Genomic DNA, 20,680 nt, shown 5'->3' with positions numbered 1-20,680 from the left:
GTGCCAGGTCATGACCTGAGTTTGTTTGTCATCCATCTTGCCCTTGAGCTTTTGTATCATTGTCACTACATGGAGGATATAAGGTCCCATACTCTGGCAGGTTCACAATCTGTGTGAACTATATTCCCTATTTTTCATGGTTTGTCTCTCCTATGTTATTTGCCATAGCTATGTTGATGAGCTGGGATGTGGAAATCCTTAACAGCTCCAGTATTCAAGTAACTGCTTTCCTGAGATTGTCCTCTTAACTACAGCAGACACCAATCAGGGATTATTAGTCCGAATGTCCAAGCCAGTCAGGACACCAGGCTTGAAATCAATATGAAAGTGGCATTGCAGGGTGAAATGGAAGGGCATTTAGGACCTGGGTCATTATATCATTGTAGTGGCCGTTGCTGTCCCACATTTTTGATGCCATAAAAGTTATGTGAAAATCTAAAAATAAAAGTAAACCACAGAAAGTTGATGGTGATGTTCTCCAATTAACCCACAAAAAATGACAATTATTCTTTTTGAATTTTTAGTTTTGCATAAAACACCATAGGGTGGCACGGTGGCGCAGTGGGTAGCGCTGTCGCCTCACAGCAAGAAGGGCCTGGGTTCGATTCCCAGCCGGTCGACCAGGGTCATTTCTGTGTGGAGTTTGCATGTTCTCCCCGTGTCTGCGTGGGTTTCCTCCGGGTACTCTGGTTTCCTTCCACAGTGCAAAGACATGCAGTCAGGCCAATTGGAAATGCTGAATTGCCCCTAGGTGTGAATGTGTGTGTGTGATTGTATATGTATGTATGTCTGTCTGTCTGCCCTGCGATGGACTGGCGACCTGTCCAGGGTGTATCCTGCCTTCCGCCCAATGACAGCTGGGATAGGCTCCAGCACCCCACCGCGACCCAGAAGGATAAGTGGTTTAGATGATGTATGTATGTATGTATAAAACACCATGAACAGCATGTCACTCCAGTGACTTGACAGATGTTTAAGTATTATTTGCATGTGAAACAACTTCAATTTTTGTTTTTTTAGTTTGAATCAGTGTAAAGAGTTAAAATTGTTTCCTCTGTTCCATATTATATTAAATATTTTAAACAATTTACCTTTTGATTGTTCAATACAGTTTTTTTTCAGTGATGGAAAAAGAACAATCAAGAAGGTCTTTTGGAATTACTCACAGAAAGAATGACTAACTTTGAAAAGTCTATAGCCAGTGAGATCTCTTGGTATATTTCTGATAAATTTGGCTAAAGTCTGAAAACTTCATGCATCACAAAAAGATGAGTGTCCCTGTGGTGTGATGGATTTCAAAACTGAATTAATAATAATTAAAAATACAATACACAATTCTACACAAATAATACACTCCTCCATCAAACTTTACACTTGGCACAGTGCAGTGAGGCAGGTAATGTTCTCCTGGCATTTACCAAACCCAGACTCCTTCATCAGACCTACAGACAGAGAAGCGTGATTTGTCACTCCACAGAATATGTTTCCACTGCTCTAGAGTGCAGTGACGGCGGCTTTACACCCCCCTGCCCCCCGAATTTGTGGCAAAGGTGGCATCTTATGACAGGACCATGTTTAAAGTCACTGAGCTCATCAGTACGACCCATTTTACTGCCAGTGTTTGTCTGTTAAGACTGCATGGCTATGTGCTTAATTTTATCCACCTGTTAGCAATGGGTGCGGCTGAAACACCTGAACTCAATAATTAGAAGTTTTGTCCCAATACTTTTGTCTATATAGTGACCTGTAACATGCTTCCTGAACAAACACCACCACACTGTTTTCAAATCTATGTTGGCTAAAATAAAAAAAATCCATAATAATAGTAATGATAGAAGATATTTTATTTCAAATACAATGCCTATATTGTGAGTACGTGTACATTTGTGTGGATGCCTATGGAAACCCAAAAAAAAACCATTTAGGTTAATGTAATAACATGTATAAAAGTGAAGACTTGGAGTCTATTAGGCACCTCCATTGACTGACTGTGCATTGGCTCACATACAACTCTGCAGAACTGTACAAAAACAGAAGCAATTATATTGCACAGGATGTGCTAAAATTCTTTCTCTATATTTTACAAGTAATAAACAAATAAACAAATATTAGGTAAATAAATAATAAATATGCTAATGCACACCTTTTGCTGAACTAATTAAATTATTTGCATGAATCAAAATTTCAATTTGTAACAAAAAAAGGAGAGAATGCTTTACAGTGAAAAAAAGTGTCAAACATATGATCCATAAATACTTGTTATCATTTTGAAACCTAAAGTATTGCCAGAGGTTTCTCTTCTGTCTTTTTTCAGATGATACAGTAAATCCATTCACATTTTGCTTTGCCTGTGGACAGCATAAGTGTGTATGCTACAGTTGTTTCACAATTAGGAAGAGCTTTCATAATAATCAGTGGTAAGTTAGTATTTTTGAATAAAGGATCAAACTGCAATTAAAGTAAACACAACATGCTATTCAAACAACATGCACAAAACTATAAAATATTTTTATAAACAAACAGACATGCTAAATTAAAGCAGAGATTTTGTATAACGGCCCAAAATTCAGCCTGCTATCATGAAAACGTTTAACTATTCTCAATTATTTGTCATCGCTGAAATCAGGTAAACAATATGTAAATATGTTATCATCGCAAATGTACACTACCATTCAAAAGTTTGGAATCACTTCCCATATCAACAATTTTTTGTTATTTTGTGTACCAAAGAATCTTATACCATTTTTAAATATTATAAAGTATTTGTCAAAAGGTATTTTTAAATGTTTTATTCAATGTTTCAGTAATTTTGTGAACAAAAAGTTAATTAATAATATACTGTAATTATCTATGTACAATATTTTTGGTCAAGATATCTGCCTAGAGATTTGATCTCCACTTCTGAAATATAATGAATTCTGATGCGTGATGAATATCATTCTTTTGCTGATGACACCCAAATCTATGTCCATGTAAAGCCTACTGACCTACTTGTACCTCCAGCTGTTTCAGACTGTCTCCAGGAGGTGAAAACAAAGATGAACAGTAATTTTCTTACAACCCCATTTCAAAAAAAAGTTGGGACACAAAATGTGAATAAAAACAGAATGCAGTGATGTGTAAATCATTTAAAACCTGTATAAAATTGAAAACAGCACAAAGACGACATAGCAAATGCTGAAACCAAGGGCAACAAAAGGTAAAGTTGTGTAATGCTAAAAAACACACCTGATGTAACATCTCACAACTAATTACCTTAATTGGCAACAGGTCAGTAAAATGATTGGGTATAAAAAGAGCATCCCAGAAAGGCGGAGTCTTTCAGAAGATGGGGAGGGGGTCATCACTCTATGAAAGATTAAGTGGGCAAATAGTGTAACAATTCAAAAATAATGTTTCTCAAAGTAAAATAGCAAAGAACGTGGGAATTTCATCATCTACGGCACGTAATATCATAGAAAATCTCTGTCTGCAAGTGCCAAAAACCAATTTTGGATGGCTGAGATCTTTGGGCCCTTAGACAGCACTGCATTAAAAACAAACACGATTCTGTGGTGCAAATCACTGCACGGGCTCATGAACACTTCTTAAAACCACTGTCTGTGAAAACAGTTTGTCAATGAATCTACAAATGCAAGTTAAAACTCTACCATATGCAGTTCAAAAGCTAGCATCCATGATGGTATGGGGGTGCATTAGTGCACATGACATGGATGACTTACACATCAGTCAAGGCACCATTAACGCTGAATTATACATACAGGTTTTGGATAAACATGCTGACATTCAGACAGCATCTTTTTCAGGGAAAACCTGCTTATTTCAGCAAGACAATGTCAAACCACATTCTGCATGTATTACAACAGCATTGCTCTGCAGTAAAAGAGTCCGGGAGCTAAATTGGCCTCCTGGCAGCCCAGACCTTTCACCCATTGAAAACATTTTGTGCATTATGAAACGGAACATATGACAAAGGAGGCCCTGGACTGTTGAGCAACTTAAATCCTATATTAAGAATGAGAAAACATTTCACTTTCAAAACTTCAGCAACTGGACTCCGCAGTTGCCAGACACTTACAGTGTTACAAGTGTTGTTAAAATAAAACGTGATGCAGCACAGTGGTAAATATGTCCCACATAGGGTTTATATATATATAAATCAGGTTTAAATGATTTACACATCATTGCATTGTGTTTTTAATAACATTTTACACAGCGTCCCAACTTTTTTGGAAAGTGGGCTGTACGTTTAATAGCAAAACGACAGAGGCTATGCCTCTGGGTTTTCCCACATCTCATAGAAGCAGTGATTTCCACAGGTATTTTAATGGAACCACCCTACATGCTGCTAGTGTAGTTTGGAACCTTTGGGATTTTATTTGATCCTTGTCTCTCACTTCAACCACACATAAATAGTATTACTACAACAATGTTTTCTTACCTTAGAAACATTGTCCGTCTCAGCTGTATCATCAGCTGAAAAGCTTTTACATGCATTTGTTCTTTTTTCGCTTGGACTACTGAAATGACCTCTTGTTTGTACTTTTGCTGTGATTTTAATGATTCTACATTTTACAATTGTGACAACACTGTAAAAATGATTAGAATTGTATTGTTTTTCTTTTAAATTTTTTACAGTGTCCTTGGGTGCTCTAAACATTTGAAAATAAAATACTTTATTTTTATTATAATTACTAATTCTCTGAACCTGGAATGTTGCACAGGATGAGCATATTAGAACAATTTTATTCTTATCTACAACCACTGTTTTTTTAAATGGTTGAAAACGATGTGATTCCAAACTTTTAAACAGTATTTACAGGATAAATGTGCTTTGCAGGGTTTAACCCTAAAGATTGTCTCTTATTTCAGTATACTCCACCATACTGAACGCTTGCTCGGCCAGGTTTAACAACAACGGTGCAATATCGCGTTCTTCATGAAGTCCAGCCCAGTCATGCTATACCACCGTCGTGTTTCGGCATTTCTTAATTATATTCTACTTCATGTTTTCAAGCGTATCCTAAATCTGTCCTTCCGTAAAAAAACGGTCAATCAGATATTTTGCATTTAGTTAAAGGCACATTATGACCTGAGTAATGTGATTAAACATAACAATAATTTAACTTCAATACACATCCATAACAACCAGGTAAAAAGAATATTTGTCTTTTGTCTTTATGTTCTATCTATATTTTATAATTTGGATTTACAGTAACTTCTTACAAAGCTGAGGGATACTGGCTTTATGACGTCTCTGTACTAATGTATAAAAATGTTCCTATGGCGCTGACGTCTTCACTCCATAAACTGGAATGACAGCCATGGTTTTCTTGTTGCTGCCACGATGTGTGTGCTTGGTCGCACTAGTACAAACTAGAACAAACTCTAAAAGGTGGTGGGGCAAAATAAAACAAAAACAAAAACAAAACAAACAAAAATAAACTGCAACCAGGTCACTGACTGAGTAACTAAAACTAGCTTTCATGTCTTGTTAATAACATGTCTCTATAAACCTAATCATTAAAATTTTAGTTTCTATTTCATTTGGTTTGGTTGGTTTCACACTGCAACTACTAAAGTAGATCAAATTACATACAGGGGATGTTCATTTATTGGTCAAGAGTTTTGCAGAGACGCGATCACTAACATGAAAATAGAAAAATAGAAACAGATAAAATAATATAGAAATGCCTAATATCTTTGTGTATAACAAAACAAAGGAATAACAATATACTTTATTTGATATCTGCTTCTTTTTAGGTTTACCAATTTGAATGTACCAAATCAGGAAAAAAAATGTTCTGCAATGCCTAAATTTTATTTTATTGCCCATCTGCCCTTATTAACAGCAGTTCATGCTGCAGGAACTATATGACAGTCTGTAAAGAGTAAAACGTTAAAAAAGGCAAATTATATGGACAGTACAGCACTGATGTGCACTGAGAATAGCACACTCTGATGTTGAATTAGTTTGGTATAGACCATTGTAAAGACGCAGTGAACTCAAGCAGGGGTTACCAGTCCAAAGTTCAGTTCTTTGGTATGGCCCTGAATACGGGTGTTCACACGTCAAACTGAATTAAAGAAAACGTTCGATAGGTCCATGTTAAACAAGGTAGGTGCGAAAGCGACCTTTGTATAGCAAAGTAGCAGTAATAAATATTAAAACTGACATTTAATGAATTCACATTGCGTAGTAACATAAACTTTGACCCAGTGCATTAGTTTGTATTTCGCAGTAAAATGTTTTTTACCAGATCAGTGAGCTGCAGCTCCTCTCACTGAACATGAACTCATGAAGGATTTACTGTCTAGGAAATGTCCCACCTCCGAGCTGAAACGGAGATTTTGACTGGTTCTGCTAATGAGTTTGACTCTCTGTTTGTGTCAGTCAGCGCTCCATGTAGTTTAGTTTCTTTTTGATGTATGCGTCCTGAACTCAATCAAAAAGATGTGAGTCGTCGCTCCAGTACTTTGAAAAGTGGTGGGTCAAATGCCCACCTGCCCACATGGTTCTGGTGGCCATGTACTAGTACCTTACTCAAAGCCCACACTTAGATAAGTGTTCACTGGTGTCTGGCAAACTGGGGACAATTCTACGCAGACAAGAAGCTCTACAATGTGTCAGCTGTCAGTTGGCAGGAGGAAGCCTTGGTTCGATCTTTAGAGACAATTCGTACAGAGTGTCCTCATCCATAACAAAGGTTTTGTCCAGCAGGAACTGTGTCACCTGGTCAGAAAAGGAAAGAGGATGATTGTGAACTTCATGAAGATTACTTAATCTCATCATCTCAGGTGTTACGCACAAAATGTTTGCTATAGATCAAATGTTTATTCTAAGAATGCACGATTAAAAGATTTTTAAAAATTTTTTCAGTTAGCCCACACAGTGTGAACTTTGGTTTAGAAACAGGCAATCAAAAACTGGCTGTAAAGAAATCAGAATTGGAATCACCATAAAAATTCATGATCGATGCATCCCTAGTTTATTCATATTAAAGAGTAACATAGATAACTCCACAGAAAAAAAGCTATAATCACCATTAGCCAAGACTGTAATAGCGGTATCACCAGTTTTACTGAATAGTTGAAATAAAAGCTCGGAACCAGACCAACCTCTTCTGTGACAAAGACTGAAGACCACTGCTCTAACCTCTTTTACTCCCAACTGCTAAACTGAAGTACCTTGGGTTGGTGTTCTATCCTGTAGGGAGCCTGCTGGAACTGCCGTATCTCTCTTATGATGTGAGAAATCTGCAGGACACAACCAAAGAGCACCCAGATAGACAGATTTTTATTAGTGTCACAAGTGTCCACAAACTTGTGCAGTGCAAAAATGTGATCTTGATTAAACTTGAAAATATACACTATGGGTCCAAAAGTTTGTAGACACCTGCTCTTTGCAACAGCTGTAAGTTAGTTAACATGTAGGCTAGTCATAGTGTAAGTTCAGGTTTATGCATCAAAAATCATAACTGGCTGGACCAAATAAACTAGTTTTTATGTTGAACTTAGTAGTTACAAAATATTTACACCTAATTCCAAATGTGAAGCTCTACACAACATTAACATGAACAAAGCCTAAACATGAAGCACCCACAGCTCCAGTGTTCTCTGAGACTCAGCAGTTGCCAAAAAGTCCAAACTGAGGCTGCTGCTGGGTCAGATAGCCAGAAACTGTTGTTTCACAAACAACATACTTAGTTGTTGCAAGGAAATATTAAATAAACTGACAATGGCTATAGATTTAGTTTTATTCAGTTCAACCTGTACACATCATGGTCTATACAGGATATTTTTGCAATGAAAAAAGTCAGCACAAGCTGCCATTCCATTGCTTGCTGTCACGGTAGTGCGTTTATACTGTAACTTCTGAACATGTAATCGTCATGCAAAAGCGACATATTAGTTAGATGTTACTAGACGTGACAAGGTTTTGTGCTGCAAATTTAGTTAAAGGATAGTGTAAAACTAGTGCTAACTAAGACTTTATACACAAACTTAAGTACAAAGTTGCACAAAACTATGCACAAAGCTCCCGGTATGCTCCTTTTTGTTTTTTTATAAAAACCAGACACACAACGACCATCTGCGTATGTAAAGGACATCTCTGCACTAGATGTTTGAATATTACCACAAGAGCATTAATGAGGCAAAGTCAGGTGATGTTGTCTTGGTTCAAGAGCATTAATGAGGCAAAGTCAGGTGATGTTGTTCTTGGTTCATGATGTAGTTTTGGATCACCAAAGCCACTTCAACTCATCCTAAAGGTGCTGCTTCATTGCTTCAGATTACAAAGTCCTGCTGCTACACTGCCCAGTGGTGCGGTTTACCCACTGAGCGTAATGTCCTTAGGCTAACATTAGGCTGTGCCAGAGCATCCTATTCTAAAGACAGTGCTTTTTTCATTGGATATTATACAGACTGTGTGTGCAATAAGAATGGCTGTGTTGGTGATCGGTGCACCTTAAAGTAGTTGCATAAACTAATTACAAGGGGTGTCAGGATACTTTTGGACAAAGAGTGTATAAGGGTTAATGTTCTATGTGAAAAAAAATATGACTTAGGCCTACCATTCTCATTTTAGAGAAATTAACAAGCCCTTCCTCTGTGAAGTTGGGGGTACCCTCCTCAATAAATGCCAAGTCTGTTAAGTACATTCCCAGATAGGGTACACATGGTGGATTGCAACTGTGAGCAAAACATATCATGAACATAAAATATCACACCTTTCTGGTACTTCTAATAAAAAAAAAAATCTGTATAAGATCCAAACTTACTTTTTTAGGGTTTCCCTCAAGTTTTTAAATCTCCCTTCAGATGATACTATCTTCTGCAGTCTGTCCATAAGTGCTTTTGTCTAACAGGGAAAAAATCCTTTGTCTTAAAAGGCCTGTGTTCCATTCATTTTAGAACAAATCAGTTATCCAAGATCAAAATCTATAAACCACTATGCACAGAGTGAGTTTTTCACCAATAGCATAAAGTGCACTACAAGCGTGTAAAAACTGATTGACATGACCCACCTGCTTGCAGACCTTAGCCCAGGTCTTTTTTAGTCTGTAGATGGCACTGCGATTGAGAGCAGAGGTAATCTCCAGCACCCCATTGTAATTGTTGAGGCAGCGACAGATATCGGCCACTGCCAGCCATTTTTCAATCGAGCTGGCCCTGGAGCTCACATCCGTGTGGGTCATGATCTGAGAAGCTACCAGGTTACTCATCTAGAGAGAGAAAAGGATGATCAATCAAATTAGTTTAAAACTACAGAAGATGACTCCAGGTTTATGCTATTGCGTTTGTTTCTTATGCTTGCTTACATCATTGAAGTGCTGGCTGGTCTTCATGATGTATGGAGTTTTCTCATTTTTGTCTACTTTCATCCAACCTTGACCAAGAAACTCCCTGTTGAAAGCCACAGGTATACAAGGATAGTTACATTTTTGGGAAGAGTCCATAAGATCATTTATGGTTTTGGTCATCAAGCAGCCATCTAAATCCTTTCAACTGGTAGTGACATATAGACAGGCAAATGAAAGATTTAACTCTCTAGTTCCAACCTTTTCACTAGTCACTAAAGTATCTTATGGAAGCCCATTTCTGCCACAAAAAAAAAGTAAAAAAAACTTTAGTAAGCCATAAAATATATTAATTAATATCTCATAACAATGAGAAAGTTTCTCATAATAAGGAGTTACTATCTCACTTATGACTTATTATCTCATTTCAAATGACAAGATACTATACCACTATTCTTATGAGACATTAAATCATGAATATAATTTGGAATCCAATTTATTTATTAAGTGGCAGAAACCAGCTTTCACAGCATCAGACCCTGGCAGGATCTACTGAAGGATACTTACTCATAAGGAATACTTCTGAATACGATGTGATCAAGCAAGGTGATCTGCTCAGCAAGCTCCATGGCAGAGAGGGACTCAAAACACTCTGTTTTTGGATATTCGGCCTAGAAGCATACATACAAATAAGAGATGATCAAATAGGAGATGTTGGGGAAAACGCCCACTTAAGTTGTATTTAAGTTTAGCATGTACAGGATGCTGAAGCATGAACCTACACACAGTTATGGAAAACAATCTGGAACAGCAGTTTTGTTTTCACAGCACAAAAAAGAAAACCTTGTAAAGGGGCACCTTGCCCCACTATCAGGGCAAGATACCCCCCTACCTGGGGTAAGAAGCACCCCCCTGGTGAATATTGCATCAAAGTTGAACATAATGCATCATTTATGTTAAATGAATTCTAGTCCTTGCATTAAAAACAATGTTAAACAAAGTACAATACAAAAAGATTTTTTTCAAATTAGAATGAGGTCTCTAATAATTTGTATTAGTTAATTCACTTTTAATATGCTATGACAAAAGACAAGTAACAGTAAAACAGGTTTTTTATGCAATAGTTATTGCCTTTCTGATAAAACTCTAAATTATAATTTAGAGCAACACTAAAGGAGGTGTTTATCTGGCAAGGACTTCTTGGTCCAAAGGTCATTTAAGAGGAATTTCAGAATTTTGAAACCAGCTGCACTCCCCTATAACAACACATTAAAAAAAAAACCTTACATACAAAACATACATACATATTGTTCAAACACACGAAAGATGATCTCAGGAATCCCGCCATCCAGACAAAATTTCAGAATTAGAGCATATCCATTCAGTAAATGTGGTGAGATTAGGTTAGCTGCTATAACTTGATAAGGAGAATAAATAAGGGGGGGACATCTTACCCTGGGGTCTTTTCCTCCCCAAGTTACCCTACATTAAACACAAAGACACTATATATTCTAAATTGTCTGCAATAATTACTTGTTTATGAACTGTGACATAGCTTTAAGTATTACACCAGTTACTAGAGTTAGCAGGACTAACAGAGCAGCTCAATAATCAGAAGCGATTATTTGACTAATCTAATATACAGTACAACCAAGTAAGTCAAAGATGCGTGTAGGAGTGAAGTAGTGGACAGGTTTTCTGTTCCACAATTCAAGGACAAATCAAATAAACAGAGACTGATTATACTCTCTGCTCATTACTACACCTCTCAAATAGCTTTCAGTGTGAAGAACACATACTTTGATGCTTGACACCAATGCTTACCATTTGGAGAATATCTTCGATTCTAAGCTGGGAGTCATCTTGTTCTTCTTGAGAAAGGGCACTGTAGTGGAAAAGAAGAGCAGTGTATTAGACAGACTTCATGTCACGCCTTGTACGAACTCACAGACTGAAATGGACTTCATTTCCCAAGCTCCCTTGGGAGATCACGTGACTAGGAACTTCCCTTCGGAATCGGAGTCCAACGTGGACTCCATTACCCAAGAGACACATGGGGGTCATGTGACTCCCGACACATTCTCACACGCCTGTCAGAGATCTCAGTCTCCTGAGTACTAACTGGATCCACCTGTGTGCCTAAATCATGTATTTAGCTAGAGCAGTATAATAGCCCGGGCTTTAGCTGGTATCAGTGTGAGGTATTGCTTCCCTGAGAACATAATGAGTGTTATTTCTGATTGCATGATTCTGTTTTTGACCATTGCTTCATTTTTGACTCTGCCTTTTACCTGTTCCCTTGTGTACTGTTGCCTGGTATTTTGCATCTGTGTTTTGACTATTTTTGCCTGCCTTTTTGACCTCGTCCTTTGTCTTGCCCTATTGTTTTGTTCGCCTTGTGATATGATCACTTGCGTGATCTTTTTGCACTTCTCGGTTTTGACCCACGCCTGTGTTTTGACTACGTTTTTGCCTAGTGTTAATAAAACCCATCTTGTCAGTTTTATCCGCACGCGTCTGGATTCTGCTGAACGGTTACACTTCAGTCATTATTCTGTATGGAATAAACACTACACAACCAATCTGGGCCACAGACCCTCTCTGTTTGGCTGTGTAATAGATGACACAATATTTCCAACCCTGTGCACTGCAAGTCTTTCTTTAGATTAAAGCTCTAACTTATGACTTATGATCTAGTCATCTTATTTACCTTGCTGCCTTGACTCTTTAAAACTGATTTAAAAACGTAGCTATTTCTGCTTTATTCTGCCCTTCACAATTCTGCCGTTGTTGCATTTATGTGACATGTAAAGAACGTGATCTTACAAAGCTGAAAATGAAAAGATTTATATTTACTTTGTCTCAAAAACTACACAAACACATAAATAAGAATATAGGTCACACATCATGTTTTATCATTGATCTGAGTCAATAATAAGTGCTTACAGATTCGGCCTGCACTTTGAACAAGCTTGAACACTCACTCAAAAAAATCACAGAACAACAAGCAATACATGAAGATTGGTGTATTTTTATACAGTGATAGAAACACATTAGCACACAGAGATGGATCACCAACTTTTGGTTCAATAAAGTTAAAATGCCAATACTTGACTATGTAGAAAAGCCTGAAACCAGTAATGTTAATATTATTGGTATATTAATTGTTAGAGCAAACTGAAATTTGGGTTATTGATATGCAGACTACAGTCAGTAACTGTACACCTACAAAGTGCACCTATATGGTAGATAAAATGGAAAATGAGTGTAGGTATGAGGTAGGCATACAGTGCATACCGCATATGAGTGCATAGGTCTATGGCAAGGGTGAAAAGACCAAACCTTAGAATGTTGGCTGTGGCTTTCCTCTCCTGAGGCAGCAGGTCAGGATCTCTCAGCACCTCCTCCAGCAGAGTAATCACCCCAGTCTTCAGCTCACCATTCATATCAAAGTCCTGTGCGGCACACCAACAGACCCAAACTTTACATCATAGCCATTAACATGAACTTTAATAAGTTGACATGTCTAATGGAAGCGAATATTCTCAGCAAACAAATCATCCATTTCCGGATGAACACAGCAGGATAGCTTAAGCACAGGAATAATGTCTAGAGGAAGACAAGGACCTCCCTCTGGGCTTCATCCCACCAGTAACTTGCTAAGAAGTACTGTGTCATGTCCTTCCCTAGCCCTGACACGTTCAGACACTGGAGTTAACAGTACAGAGCCCCAGGGGGGCCTGCTGACATTTCACTGCTGTCATTACCATGCATGGCATAGAGCTGAAAAGCAGAGTAAGTCTGACAGTGGCTACCATATGGAGGTGTGGGGCTACTCAGTGTATGAGCTGGTTACAGTATCCCAACAATGAGCCAGGAATTAGCTCATGAATAATGGAATATGGATAACCACTACTCTTTTGAGAGATTTCTGTGTAGCCTTAAAGCAATCCTGACTTGTTCTTAAAGGCATAATGAGTAATTGATTAATCCGTTGGTTTATATATATTTATGATACAAATTGCTATGGTTTTATATTACTATAACTGCTGTATACTGCTGTAAAATATTTGATATACACACATGCTGATATGTCCACACACAGGTTTGATTCTGCATTATTCTGCCAAGCAATTAAAACTATTAAAGCATTATGTTGCTTGGCAATCACAGTCTGCTGTTTAAAAAACTACATTGCTTGGCATAAGAATTATTTACTGAGATCATAATTAATTAATAAATAATTTATGAAATGTTTGGATTTCATTGCCATCAAGGCTGTGCTTTTTTTAAAATCCTAAAATCACTGTAAAGTATGCTTTTCGTGTATTATTGCTTTAATATATACCCACTGACTGAAGTGTAACTACTGCAGTCCACTGTCATTCAAAATAGGAGGGTTCTTGTGTGTTATATTACAGACTGTTGGAATGTTCATTCAGAATCTGTTAACTTTCCTGAAAGGAAATGTAATTAACTCTTTTATACTCTGTGAGGTGAGCTGGAGCAAAACTGTGGGCTATCTGATAAGAAGAAGAACTGAAATATGGAAGATGGAGCTGATGCATCAAACCTGTGAGTGCTTGGAAACCCAGTGGCGCAGAACATTGAGCACCCTATTTGTGGCGGCCCTGCGAATGAGGAACTCCTTGTCGTATGATTTCTCCAGGTTGGTGAAACCTAGCAAGAGCGAATAATACAGCAGCTTTAACTTTAGCACACCACATGTTGTATTTATAAAGGTTTCTATGAAAGCCAGCCACCCTTCAAGGCCTTGTCATGTCGGACAATGGCCTGGTGGGGGATGTGTAACAGAGCAGTGGGAAGCTGTCCGAGTGCATCAACGACGTCTGACCTTGCGGGCCGCTGTGTCCAGCTGCAGCTGTGGCAATGGCAAAGGCGGAGGCGGGGGACATGGTGCAGCGTGAATTCTCAGTGGACTGACCTATCAGATCAATCACAGCGGGGGAGAGGGGTGACATTAAACAGGGCAACTTTCAAAGACCTTCTATGAACACATACTCATAACTGATCAGGATATTAGCTGCATTTACAGATGTAAGTGGTTCAATATTAGCCTGACTTAGTCTACTAGTCTAACTAAGCTTTGTTCATGTAAACAGCATGCTATGATTGTCATAGTCTGACGAAAGTCTTAGTTGATCTAAGCTTCAGGCTAATACTGTCCAGAAGTAGAATTAGAAATGTAAACTTCTAGATCGCTCCTCTAACTTCGACACAGAAGCTGCTGTAACATTTTGCTGCTTTTTCTGTAGTTCTGTGTGTTTGATGACACCAAAATGAAGTGACAAAAAGTGAAAGGGCTGCTTTTTTGCGGAGATGAAAAATTCCCAGATCTCAAACCAATCAAGGATCTGTGGAATATGTTGGAACAAGTCCGATCTATGACAGCTCCACCTCACAACTAACAGGACTTTTAGAATCTGCTAAGGCCTTGGGGTCTTGTAGAGTCTGTGAGTCAGTGGGTCAAAGCTGCTTGTTGCTGTCAACAGTAGATTAGGCAGATGGTCATGATGTTTTGTCTCATCACTGTATATTAACATGGAAAAATACTTTCTTAAAGAAAAACACCTCGCAATCCCTAAATACATTACGAGCAACCCATGTCCTCAACCCACCCCACCTCAGCTTTTTTTTTCAGATAAGTGGCAAAGTGTGAAAATTATTTTGTTATTGTCAACAAAATGTTTTGACAATTTTACATTATTACAGCAGTTTGCAGACCAATTTATTTTAGATATGTCTAAATGTCTCCAGAAGTCTTGTAATCAGTGAATTTAGCTACTTCAAGGTGCATAGAGATACATCCACACAGCCTGTATAATCTCCAATTTGTGAGTTCAGACCATGACTTCAACATGTGGTGGTAGTATGAGGGAAGACTGATTGAGGGAGGGGGAGAACTCTGAGAACTTGGACTGGAGTTCTGGGCAGCTTCGGCCTCATAGCTGTAGTAGGACTGATGCAGGACTGAGGAACGGGGAGGAGATGGGGTGGCGGCAGGGATTGCAAACACTTGGCCAGGATGTGAATTTATAGGGCGTTAGATGGAAAGAAGGAGGGTTTTCAGCCTTGCTCCTCCCCCAAAAACGTCAGTTATAACATAACTACATCAAAAAAGTATTGCCAACAATATCGGACAATTTGGAGCAGCTACAGATGAGTCTGAAGTCACCCTGCACGATGCCAAGCATCAGCTACAGGGGTATAAAACTCCCCACTGGGCTGTGAAGCAGCAGAACTGCATTCTCTGGAGTGATGGAGCTCCCCTTTGGGATAAGTTGGAGTGGCGATTCTGATCCAGATCTAATCAGATCTAATCAGTTCATCTCACTAATGCTCTTGTGGCTGAATGCAATCAAATATTCATAGCAAATCTGCAACATCTAGTGTAAAGCCTTCCCAGAACAGACTGTTACTAAAAAGGGACTTAATATTATTATTATTATTATTAATAAGAATGTTGGATGAGCAGGTGTTTACAAATTTTTAAACATACAGTGCATAAGGGCCAGGTCGCTAACAGCCAGAGTGATATGTGCAAATGGTTATGGATACCACCATGCATTGAATGTAAATATTAAGGAGTAATGTTAAATCCCGTACCTCCTGCCTGTCTGTAACGAAGGTGCCGAGGAGTGGATGGCGAGCGGCATGGGGACATGTCTCCCGCCTCAACAGAAGTGGGTGTTTCTGGGATGAACTTGTCCAATGACACAGACTCTAAGACAGCTGTCAGGACACAAAATATACTGATTAATTTAAATCATCTTCTGTGACATTAAAGTGGTTCAAGGTAACTGAGTATCATGACATCACAACATTTAAAACTTGTTGACTGCACTGCTGATTGACACATTTCCCAATGTTTAAATGTTGTAAGAAATGGTTTACACTAGTGTAGTCACTCTGGAAAATAAGGATTAGGTAAAAAGTTTTAAAGAATGCCATAGCAGCAAGTCATAGTTTGTGAGCTAAGGAAGCTTGAGTAAACAAGAATATGTTATATATGTGTCCTCTTGGTGGCAGCAGAGCAAATGGCTTATTTGAGCGTACAATGTCCTAAAGGAATATTTCACCCACTAACTAATGCCCATTGCTTCACCCATTGTTAATAGGTGATTATAATTATCAGGTACCAGTTAACATACATTTGTATGCAAAAGGTTCTCAAATTACATGTTTTGTTGATTTTGTAAGTGAAAATAAGTTAACACACCCTATAAAAGGAACAAAGTAACTGGAAAACTTGGAAAAAAATAAAGCATAAAATCTAAAATATGCCTTAAATGTGCCACGTTTATGTTGTATTTTTTTCCAATAGCTTTTAATGAATCAAATAAACAGTAATTGTGCATTTAAATGTGCTGTTGTGTGTTTTCTGTAGAAGATGTGTTCCTAATTTCACTTAGAACATCAACAAAAATCCTTTAATCACTCAAGGAATCCACCAATTCACCAATTAAATCAATCAGTTTTTACCAATTCAGTACAAAAATACAGGAACTTCACCAGGGAGACACAAAGTGAAAATGAGACACCACTCTCAATGAGTTCAGGTGTTTTAGCCACACCCACTGCCAACAGGTATAAAATCAAGCACATAGCCAAACACTGGCAGTAGAATGGGTCGAACTGAAGAGCTCAGTGACTTCAAATGTATCACTGTCATTGGAGTGATGTATCATGCTTTACTATCTAGTGGTCTGATAAACAAATCTGGGTTTGATGTAGGGCTGCACAATATTGACATAAAATGCAATGTTCAATAAAGCTGACGGATATCACAATGATGATATGTAGCAATAAATTACTATTAAAATAATTTGTCTCAGGCTGGATGTAACGCAAGTTTTTTTTTGGAATGTAATAAATAATAAACAGAAATCTTACTAACCTCTCTTTAAACTCCTCTTTAAAGAAACAGCAAAATATAAAACTACAAAAGCACCATTTGCTTTTCTGTAAAATAATAAGAAATGAAATACTAACAACTACTTACATCAGAACTGCAAGCACATTATTTCTGCACTGAATGGCTGAGAAACAGTCAGCATTACCTTAACAGCTTTTCTATAAGGCTACAAAATCAAATAAATATATATTTTTTTTTATATAGACACACAAGAACAAACACATATTCTTGTTTCATTAGATTTTTTTGTTAAGTTATTCAGTATTGAGGTGTCAAACATGCCAGGTTGTATTTAGTTCACGAATATTGTTGTTATAGTTAAATGGAGTTAGGCACTGTGTTGTTAGTGGGTCACAGAACTCTTATTTTGAAGGACTCTGGAGGGTCGTAAAGTAGCAAGCTTCAGTAGCACAGATGGTTAGCAGAAAAACAGTAGAGCCTGAGCTAGCCCGTGTGCTGCATGTTTCTTCTTTGCTGCCCTCTGTTTTGAGTTAAGGTCTCAGAGCATACGTTTTGTAGTTGACCAAATGGTTAAGTTACAGGCCTCCCGTGTAGGAGAGCAGGGTTCGGTCCCAGCGCAAAGAGGCCATGAATGCCCATGGTTTTGTAATTGGACGTCCGACAAGCTCACACAGATATGACGGTCAGGATACTTTTGGCCACATAGTGTATAATATCAAGACAGTTGAAGGCATTTTCACAATGTCTTCAATGCCACAATTTATGATGCACGCAGAAATACAGGCAATGCCCGCAATATACTCAAAATATATTGTACAAACATACTGGCATTATTTATTGCATTAACAACAACGTTACATTGCCCACCACTGGTTTTAGCTAATGTCTATTGCCTAATTTAAAAGAATGAGAACATAAAAACATAAGAACATTAGTTGTGGTGTAGAACTGCTGCCCTCATTTCATCTCAATCATGACAACACCGGAAGGAAGAAAGCCACTTAGACAGCCACTGCCAATCTGAAAAGCTTAGTAAGGGTCCTCTACATTTAATTACATGTCATTTTCCTCTCAGGACGCAGGGGTGCACAAGCCTTCACACCACGCTAGCCCCCAGAAGAGCCCCTCTCTTCAGCCTAAAAAAAAAAAAGCTGTTTGTAAGGATACGTTCTGTAGCTTGTACATCCCCTCGAAGAGCTGCTCTCCAAAAATACCTCAGACACACTGACAATGACCCTTCTCAAGTAAACTCTAACCTCCCCATTACTTTGCTTTGTTTGTTTCCAATACGCATAGCAGTTCTTAACTTCACATCATTTTTCATGTTCAATTTCATAACGTTGAAGAGAATACGGTCTGACTGATGTATCGGTATCAACAAAGATATCACTGTTAACCTGTTTGTTTTTTGGTTAGCAGAATTCAAAAACTTGCAACATCTCACCGATATATGGCTGTGCCACTGGGGAATCCAAAATGAGTAACCCCCTGTTCAACTATATGAAAGCAGTACATGCTGAACTGATGAATCTCATCATAGTTAGTATTACCAAAACATGTATCCAAACCTAACTTGTAACATGAGAATATCATGTTATAACTTAAAAAAATATGAAGAGAGCTAATGAAAACCAAGAAAGATCAGAGTTAATGAACAGAAAATAAAGCAGCAAAGAAATCAGTTGCTCCACCTCAAGTTACTCTAACTACTAAAACTATATATTTAAAAAGTAAAAGAGAAATGTAATAATGTTGAACAATATTATCAGTTATAAGAATTTTTAGCCCACCAAAATTAGTATTGGTCACCGAATTTTCATATCTTATTTGGATTTTATATAAACCTTATCTAACCTAAAGTAGGGATGCGTGAATGCCAGCCAATAAAGTGGATAAGCATGTGGAATTGGAGCTTTCTATGTGCTGCCATGTTTTCTTCCACTACATAAAAGAAGCACTATGCACCTGCACACTGCCTTTATAGCTGGACGCACTGTGTCATTTTCTGAGCTAGCGTGCACACACATTTTGAACAGAATTTGATTGATTTGATCAGATTAGTAATAAAAGGTGTATATTCATACTTACAGGAATTCAAGCTAAATAAAACACAATAAACTTCAAACAAAATAAAAATGTACAAATTTCCAGCTGTGTTACACTCGCATTCTCTACAACAGCAACAGCTGTCTTGGTTGCAAAAAATGACTAAACATTTTGCCCACCAGTCCACTAAACTTTTTTGCCCACCAGCCCACTAAACTTTTTTGCCCACCAGCCAACTTCCCTGATTATCAAACATGGCTCCTTTTTCACGTTTCGGTAACCTCATCTTAATTATCTGAATAGCCCATTAAAATGTAATACTATATCTGTGGGTTGGCCGATTGATGACTGTGAACTGCTGTGCTGTGTTTGGGACAGAGAAGGGTTAGACTTGCACTTTAGAGACTTGAGACCCTCACATGAAGTGATCTCTGAATCATACTGGGAGCTGAGTATATTGTCAACCCCCTTGTTTAAAGCGTTCTTTCTTAACAATGTATACTCTTGGTTTTCTGCTCTGTTTTGGGTGTTGACTATGCATAGCAACAGGCACTCTAGAGTCAGTAATTATATATCTATGAAATGCACCTACATGTCAGGTGTACTTTATAAAATGATCAATGAGCTAAGTAACCTAATAATGATGCCTAACAAATCGGCAACTCAGTGTTCATTGACACGATTCAGGATCAGACTCACCCCGACGAATGCTCCTCCTTAGCTTGCCACAGAAGGCGTCGATGCGTGGCAGTTCGCCCCCCTCCTCCGGTGTAGTGGGGGCCAGCTCAGGTGAGCTTGGGCCCCGGCTCAGGTCTAGGGGGGCCTTTGTGCATGTGGGTGGAGGGGAAGAGATTACTGGGTTATAGGTGGAAGTGGGACTGCTGGCTGCAGAGGACGAGGAGGCAGCTGACAGGTCCAAAGCTACGGTCTTCCCCCCTCCCACGGGGGAGCTGAGCGAGAGCTTGCGGGAGTGCACAGGTGAGGAGGTGCGGGAGGGGATGGAAAGGGGTGGGGGTGAGGAAAACTTGCGTGACAGTCGGGGGGACTTGTTGTTCAGGTGCTCGCTGCCCCAGGGGCCCTGGTTAGTGGCAAAGAAGAGCTCAAGAGACCTGAGGGAAAAGAAGTAGGGAGAGAGTGAGGGAGAAAGAGAGAACGAAAGACAGAGATAAGAATAAATGCACAGTGCAGGAACACAATGCATATTCAGAACTGCACTGAAACAAAAAAGGGGCAGCATTTTTTCCAATAACAGGTCATAACTTCTAAAACCTGTGCTGGGGCATGGTTTATCATTTCCCAACACTCAGATTGAAAGGTATGGTTTTGCTGTGATGGGGTGAGACACAATTGAGATAACAGTTCAGATATGGTACAGAAGATACAGGAGGAGAAGAAGTAGGAGGAGAAGGCTAAACAGATATGCACAATGTGTTTA

The 20,680-nt window shown here is 38.5% G+C and overlaps 1 protein-coding gene across 4 annotated transcripts in view; it reads right to left on the bottom strand.

The window, feature by feature from the left end:
* Positions 1-1,826: 1,826 nt before the first annotated feature.
* rasgrf2a (Ras protein-specific guanine nucleotide-releasing factor 2a) overlaps positions 1,827-20,680 on the bottom strand; it is a 41,794-nt gene continuing 22,940 nt past the window's right edge. For all 4 annotated transcript variants that reach the window (XM_036594299.1, XM_036594300.1, XM_036594302.1 and 1 more), the window contains exons 17-29: positions 19,945-20,354; positions 15,930-16,055; positions 14,158-14,247; positions 13,876-13,982; positions 12,645-12,757; positions 11,127-11,187; positions 9,870-9,973; positions 9,324-9,408; positions 9,030-9,227; positions 8,784-8,863; positions 8,577-8,694; positions 7,189-7,257; positions 1,827-6,733 (exon numbers count right to left, since the gene is read on the bottom strand). In XM_036594299.1, the coding sequence (XP_036450192.1) occupies positions 6,635-6,733; positions 7,189-7,257; positions 8,577-8,694; positions 8,784-8,863; positions 9,030-9,227; positions 9,324-9,408; positions 9,870-9,973; positions 11,127-11,187; positions 12,645-12,757; positions 13,876-13,982; positions 14,158-14,247; positions 15,930-16,055; positions 19,945-20,354 (1,660 nt within the window). In that variant the 3' untranslated portion in view covers positions 1,827-6,634. The remainder of the gene's footprint in view (positions 6,734-7,188; positions 7,258-8,576; positions 8,695-8,783; positions 8,864-9,029; positions 9,228-9,323; positions 9,409-9,869; positions 9,974-11,126; positions 11,188-12,644; positions 12,758-13,875; positions 13,983-14,157; positions 14,248-15,929; positions 16,056-19,944; positions 20,355-20,680) is intronic.

The sequence above is a fragment of the Colossoma macropomum genome, unplaced genomic scaffold, assembly GCF_904425465.1.
Source record: "Colossoma macropomum unplaced genomic scaffold, Colossoma_macropomum, whole genome shotgun sequence".
NCBI classification, from domain to species: Eukaryota; Metazoa; Chordata; class Actinopteri; order Characiformes; family Serrasalmidae; genus Colossoma; species Colossoma macropomum.
Note: the sequence above shows the minus strand (reverse complement) of the source record. Positions and strands in the feature narration are given on the sequence as shown.